This window comes from Microtus ochrogaster, chromosome 5 (genome assembly GCF_000317375.1).
Source record: "Microtus ochrogaster isolate Prairie Vole_2 chromosome 5, MicOch1.0, whole genome shotgun sequence".
Lineage (NCBI taxonomy): Eukaryota > Metazoa > Chordata > Mammalia > Rodentia > Cricetidae > Microtus > Microtus ochrogaster.
Genome location: NC_022012.1, coordinates 53,449,233 through 53,456,520, shown reverse-complemented (window position 1 = coordinate 53,456,520; position 7,288 = coordinate 53,449,233). Strand labels below are relative to the sequence as shown.

The 7,288-nt window shown below is 45.4% G+C and overlaps 1 protein-coding gene across 1 annotated transcript in view; it reads right to left on the bottom strand.

The window, feature by feature from the left end:
- Me1 (malic enzyme 1) overlaps nt 1–7,288 on the bottom strand; it is a 118,172-nt gene that overhangs the window by 7,905 nt on the left and 102,979 nt on the right. The window contains exons 11-12 of the mRNA XM_026779134.1: nt 6,246–6,388; nt 4,648–4,821 (exon numbers count right to left, since the gene is read on the bottom strand). Coding sequence (XP_026634935.1) covers nt 4,648–4,821; nt 6,246–6,388 — 317 coding nt within the window. The remainder of the gene's footprint in view (nt 1–4,647; nt 4,822–6,245; nt 6,389–7,288) is intronic.

Sequence of the window (7,288 nt, the reverse complement as noted above, 5' to 3'; positions counted from 1 at the left end):
CTTGAAAAACCAAAAAGAAAAAAAAAAAAACAAAAAAAAACAAGACAGACGGAAAGGAAAGGAAAGGAAAGGAAAGGAAAGGAAAGGAAAGGAAAGGAAAGGAAAGGAAAGGAAAGGGGAAAGGAAAACCTGCCTTGGCACTACAGCGATGTCCCAGAGACTGAGAGCTCCAGCTGGTCTTTTGGAGGACCAGGGTTCAATCCCTAATTCCCACATGGAAACTCACAACTGTCTACGACTCCAGGTCCATGGATCCTCTGGTCCATGAGCACAAGGCCACACACAGTGTACTTACATACAGCAAGGAAAACACTGAACACAGAAAATAAAAATTTTTAAAGACTCCACTAAATCACTAAGGACACAAGAACTACCCCAAACAGGAGACAGAAACAATGGAGTGGCTCATTCCGTCTGAGACAAACACACTCTGCACAAAGCAGAACTGTCAGGCCCTGTTTGTGTACAGTGATGCAACTCTGTGTCGTTTACATCCATGTCCAAGACCAAAGTCTCAGAGAGAACTTAGCCCTGTTGTGTTACAGTAGAATTTTCAAATATCTGAAGAGAGCAAAGGGTTCCTACCCATACACCAAGTCAAATGCATGCTAGTGCAAACAAAACTCTGATGTACTGCTGCACACTACACAGGTTGTGGAGACTGAATTGAGCTGCATTGTTGGTTACCAGCACCAGGAAAGTTAAAAATCTCTTTATAATTAAAAAGAAGATTCAGGAACAGAGACTGGAAAGATGATTTGGGAAGTAAAATGTTTGCTGCACAGTCATGAGAGTCAGAGCTCAGTCCCAGCACCTGAACACACACACCCTGCCCCCTGCCGTGGCACATGCCTGTAACCTAGCACTAGAGGCAGAGACAAGAGGATCACGCCCACCCACACACCTCTGTCCCTAGCTCCCTGGCCGGCCAGTCTAGCCAACTAGTAAGTTCTGGACTCAGAGAAAGAGCCTGTCTCAAAGTCTCTGGCCTTCACACACCTGCGCACACACACGCTCTCACACCTGCCTAAGTACATCCACACACACTACTCACACATACAACTGTTGTAGTAGGAGCGGCAGGGCTGTGTCCCCAGCACCCCAGCCTCCTGGCTAGCTTATGCCTGAAATAACAACACAAAACTGTATTCATTTAAACACTGCTTGGCCCTTTAGCTCTAGCCCTTACTGGCTAATTCTGATATCCCGATCAACCCATCTCTAATAAACTGTAGCACTGGTCTTACCGGGAAAGATTCTAGCCTACGTCCATCCTGGGTAGGAGCTTCATCGTGTGTATCTGCCCAGGAGAGAGGAGCATGGTGTCTCTGTCTGAGGCGTCTTACCTCACTTCCTCTTCCTCCCAGCATTCTGTTCTATTTACTCCACCCACCTATGTTCTAAGCTATGAGCCCAAGCAGTTTGTTTATTACTTAACCAATGAAATCAACAGATTGATATATGACACTCCCACATCATACAACAAAAGACAAAATTTTAGGAATCCAGAAATAACCTTTCAGATCTGATTCAATCTATGAGACTTCCAGTTTCATATGTAACCAAACTAGCATTTAAATTTTTATTATTTTATATTTTACATATGAGTTGTTTTGTCTGTAAGCATGTCTAAGCACTGCATGTGCCCATACCTGGTGCCCTTGGAAGACAGAAGATGTCAAACTCCCTAGAACCGGAGTTACAGATGGCTGTGAGGCACCATGTGGTGTAGGTGGAGGAGGCTCGTCAGTTTTTCCAGCTCCCCAGACCCAAAATAATCACACAGAAGCTATATTAATTGCAATACTGTTTGGCCAATGGCTTAAGCGTATTTTTAGCTAGCTCTTACATCTTAAATTAGCCCATTTCTATTATTTTATAGTTTACCACGAGGCTCGTGGTTTACTGGCAAGATTCTATAGCGTTTGTCTCCTTCGGTGCTTACATGGAAATCTCCCTGACTCCACCTTCTTTCCTCCTCTATCTACTTGGAATTCCAGCCTTACTCTATTCTGCACTGCTATAGGCCCAATTACTAACCAATGGTAATAAAGCATATTCACAGCCTACAGAGGGGAATCCCACATCAATGTAGGCTGAGAATTGAACCCAGGTCCTCCGGGAAAGTGGCCAGTCCTCTTACCCATCAAGCCATGTCTCCAGAACCTTCAAACCAATGTTTTTTTTTTTATGTTTTCGTTTTGTTTTGTGTTTGTTTTTGCTATAATACTAAAAGTGATAAGCCTGGGCTTGTCAAATAAAGCAAGTTCATCTGTTACTTCAGTTCACTGGTTAGCTGAACCAGACCATCCAGACAGCCTTCTCTAGGCCCTCTGGCAATGGGCGTCCACAGCACCGGATCTGTTCTTCCTGTTACACTGTGTCTGGTGTTGCTGGACTCAACAGTGTGCATGTACAGCTTCTACTCCATGTTAGCACTGCACTAGCTGTTCCCGGCATCTGGAGAATGGCTTTAAAGAGAGCGACCTCTTTAGTTAAAGTGATTCTCAAGAACACCAAACAGGAAGAAATGTCAGTGTCAGCGTTTAAATAGTAACTGCCCAGGGGCTGGAAGATGACTGAGTCCAGAGGAGCTCCTAGAGCATGACGGCCTGAGGCGGACCTCAGCCCCTAAGGCGGGGAGGGGGCAGCAAGGAGCTGCAGCTTATACTAAGGACCCCAGTGCCGGGAGGCAGATGGGTGGACCTTGCTGGTCAGCCAGCCCACCCAAACCAGCAAGTCCCGGGTTCAGTGAGAGACCTGTCTTCAAATACTAGGTGGAAAGCAAAGTGGAAAACACCCTAAATTGCACATGTGTGGACGAACACAGACAGACAGACAGACAGACAGACACACACACACACACAGGGTCTTAATTAGAAGGGAGATGAAGAGACAAGGAAAACAAGGGGGGAGAGAGTGTCGTATAAAATATGACATAACTGGAGGCCAAGACGCAGCCGAGAGAAAACTCGCAGTGAGGAGAGCTCAGCTGAGCACAGCGCTGCTTTCTCTTCCTTTGTCAGGATTTGGTGTTCCCTGTGCAGGGCAGGCTGACCCGGAGCTCTCCACAGCCAAGACTATTCTAAAGCTTGAAATCCTACACCTAGGCCTCCCAAGTGACCCACCACACCCAATTACTTTTATTTCCTTCCAAAAAGAAAAAAGAATATTTGGCTCAGGGTGTCACCACATAACTCTGGCTGGCTGAAGCTTGGTATGCAGACCAGACTCTCCTTGAACTCACAGAGACCCACTTGGGGTTAAAGCCTTAGCCTTTAGTGCATCACTATTAATGAATGAGAAATAAAAAGTATTTACTTGACATTGTCACTAGAGGGCGCTAGAGCTACAGGAACAAAACAGGCTAAAGAGACTCAAGTTCATCTGTTTTGTCCTGAAAGAAAAGGTTATATTTTCCTTTATGTAAAAACCTTAAAATGCTCTTAGTAATTAGATATTTATTTGAATTTAACAATATCTTTGAGTTAAAAAACAGACACACCAGCGGTTGAACTTTTGACCCTGCGAAGGAATGCCTGAGGAAAGCTACTGCATCCAGGCATCTAGCCCGCAGAGGGTGGCAGGTGCTAGCCAGGCTGTGCCCTTTGATCCCGCTAGTGACTGGAATCTGCCCCCCGTTCTTGGGGTTCCTCCTCACAGTGCAAAGAACTGCATGCTTGCAGGATACATGCTTTAGACCAGTCAGGTTTCATCCGGCTCAGTCCAGCTATTATGTCATACAGCATTTAATTTGTTGAGAGAAATCGACAAGTTTCTCACTCATGGCCACCCGCTGTCACCATCCTGCGGAGGCTCAGGGTGCAAAGGGAGCGGTCACAGGATCTTTGCAGCAGGGAAAACAAAACTCTTCATCTCTGAGCAGAAGCTCCCTGTCTCTGCCAGTGTCTATGCAACCATGGCTAACTTGTTCGCCCGCAGCTGGGTAAAACCGGCTCTCACTGTACACGATTCCCTGGGTTCTGAGAGGGGCCTTTCCTGAAATCCTAGGGAAGAACCAGCATCTCCTATGGTAGTTCCCTAAAACAGCCTCATTACAGTTTTACTTATTTACGGGGGGGGGGGGGGGAGGGGGGGCGGTACCTGCATGCCACGGCACCCATGTGGAAGTCGGAGACCAAGCTGCAGGAGATACTTTTCTCCCACTATGTCAGTCCTGAACACTGACTGAATCAGGTTTCCAGTACTGGTGGCAAGCATCTTTACCCATGGGAGCATCTCAGCAGCCCCTTTAGTGATCATATAAACATGTAATGCCCCGTTTTAATTTCATTTCTGCTTAAATACTAGTGTGGCTTCTACTTTCTGCACTGGAACATTGATGACAGCCACTTCTACTATATTATGTCAGACTTCCAAAGGTCATTCTTTAGGACGGCTCACAGTGGAGAAATGTTACTTATCACCATTTGGGGAAGAAAATACTTTTGTTTCACTGATCTCATAAAAGCTCATCACTACCTAAAGGCTCCTTTTGTGAAACGAAACCTGACTCACTATGGCTCATATGGACCTGCTACTCACTCCTAGTTCTTTACTAAGATACTAAGAGTTCTTCACACTTGACAGACACCCATGACACTAAACAAAGCACGGAGCTGAGTACGCGCCAGCTCCTCCCAGTACCTCGGCAGTGGTGAGGAAGACCTTGTCTGTGATGTGTCTCAGCCCACAGGCTACAACCCCAAGAGCGACTCCAGGGAACACGTAGGAATTGTTGCCTTGGCCAGGGAAGAGAGTCTGTCCGTCTGGAAGAGTGACTGGGTCGAAAGGGCTGCCACTGGCAAAGATTGCACGGCCCTGCAACACAGACAGACAGAGAGCACCAATGACGAAGAGAACAGCCATCCACAGGCAGTCGAACGGATGTCGGTGCTGCCCGCGGGTCAGGAGGGATGCTTGCCACTGTGCGCTGTATCAATCTGTCCAGGAGCGGGCAATGCACAGGATTCCCTAAGGCTACCACTCTGTTCTCTGCAGTGGTCCAACCACAGGCCCAACAACCACATTAGAGAGGCTTCTAACTACAGACTTCTGAAGACGAAATCAACAGGTTCCTAGAAATTGGAAGTGGTATGTTAGGTTAGACTTACCTACTGTTCAGTCTCACGGTAATTTTCAATGTTTTACAGCACATTCGGCAAGATCTCAAGAAAAAGTTGAGATCTATTTCTGACACACTGAAAGTTTACTACACAACTATAAAACTGATCTACCAGTATGTATCTGTATGGCAGAAGCCCCTATGCTAACAAGGACTGCCGAGCTGCATAGAGACAAAATAATTAACTACACACTTGCTTATCATGGGCCTCCTGTGTGCAAGGTACGACACTACAATCTGCTCCAAAGGCTGGGTTTGCATCCCTTGAGGATTTTAAGCTACTGAAGAATGTAAAGAAAACTCAACCTGTACATGAGATAAAGGTTAAAATTACTTAGAATATTGATGCCGTCCCAGCTAAGAGAGAGAAACCTTGGAATAGCCCCTTGTCTAAACATGACTGTCCCTGTGATGAGCACTCGGCACGTTCCTTACAGGAAGAGCCTTCGAGCTCTGGCTTCTGCACAGCATCACAACTTTGTGCTATGTTCACCCTCTCTACACTATTTTATATAAATAAAGCATTTAGATGCATAAAACTAACTTCATTTATAATGATATTCTCAAGTATTTGAGGAGCGCTAAAGGCTTTTTGCCAACCTATCAGTCAAATATATGTCAGTACAAGCACAGTATAAAATTAACTTTTTATTTTTAAAACAGCAAACTATTGAGCACCGAGGATTCTATGACAGCCTGGCTGGGTATCAGCATAGCTGCCCAGATCCCCACCCATGGCATCAAAATCCAAACCCAAAATTTAGCTAAGCATAAACTAAACTGTGGTTTCATTTTGTATGCTTCGGTGCTTGAGAACAGCTAGTTAAAGAAGACAGCTCCAGAACCATCCAAGACTAAGTTCTTTCCCTTTCATGTTTTATATTTAAGTCTTACTTTCTAAGTCACTCAAGGAAAGTTACCACTAAAACATACAAAGTTGACTTATTTATTGAAGATGCACAGAGTGACTCCACACTGAGGAAGAGGAGGCAGTCACTCACGCCTTGGGTCTGTTCATGCATCTTTCAGTTTTGATGGACTAAGTATGAAGTCAAGAGCACGTGATCAACGCTGTGGGCTTCCTAGGCTTCCTGTAACTAACCAACACATGATGACCCACCTTGGTTGCTCTATAGCACTGCTCTGCAGAACACTCTGCTTTGCTGGTTGGATTACTCAAAGCAAAAATGATGGGTCGTTCGTTGAAGGCAGCCATATCTTTGAGAATTTGTTCTGTGAAAGCACCACCAATTGCAGCAACTCCTAAGAAGAAGGAAGAGACGAGGGAATGGGACTGTCACTGGTCAGTTCATCAAGAGGACCAGGTCCCCAAACAATGAGACACAGCAGCTCCTTTCTGCCAGGCCCTACACAAACTGTAGAATGTACACTGAAGTCTAGTGATGAAAAGCATTGCTCAAGGCCAATCTCTTCAGGGTTAACTCAACAAGTGCCCTCATAAATCACAGGCATGACAACAGACTTACAATACGGAGTTCCTAGTCAAAGCATTTGTATCAGGAAATTAAACCACTAATGCATTAAATCCAATATTCTCTCTAAGCAATCTTGAGTAGACTATGGTATTGTGTCTTTATAGGCAATGTTAATCATCTTATCCCATTGTGAAATCAACACTGCTGAAAGGATGCACTGCGTAAGACACATCGGAAGCTCAGGAAAGTTCTTTGTGATTCTGGACTATCTACATGGACAGCTATTGCAAACACACTCTAAGAATAGACTGATTGAAAAAAGACACGCATACATGGGAATATAAACAAACTGAAATAACTTCCTTCAAGATTTTAAGCACAGAATTTGAACACGTTAAGCATGTCTTCTATGGACCATTAAAGCAGGTCTCATACAGCACAGGTGTGCTCCTGTCCTGGCCTCCTGTCTCCACTTCCCAAAGCTGGGATGAGAGGGCAGGTGCACATCACATGCCCAGATGCCCACTACACACTGCACTGTGCACACACCGTGCCTGAGTACCTGAGGAGGAATGACAGGAGAAGTGCAAGCCTAGGAAGTCTCCTGAGAAGTCCTGAAGAGCTCCTGGATCTCGGCATGACTGATATACCGCGGACATGGTTCCTCACGTCATAACTAGTACACTGTGGGTGTGGTTCCTCACGGCATAACTAGTACACTGTGGGC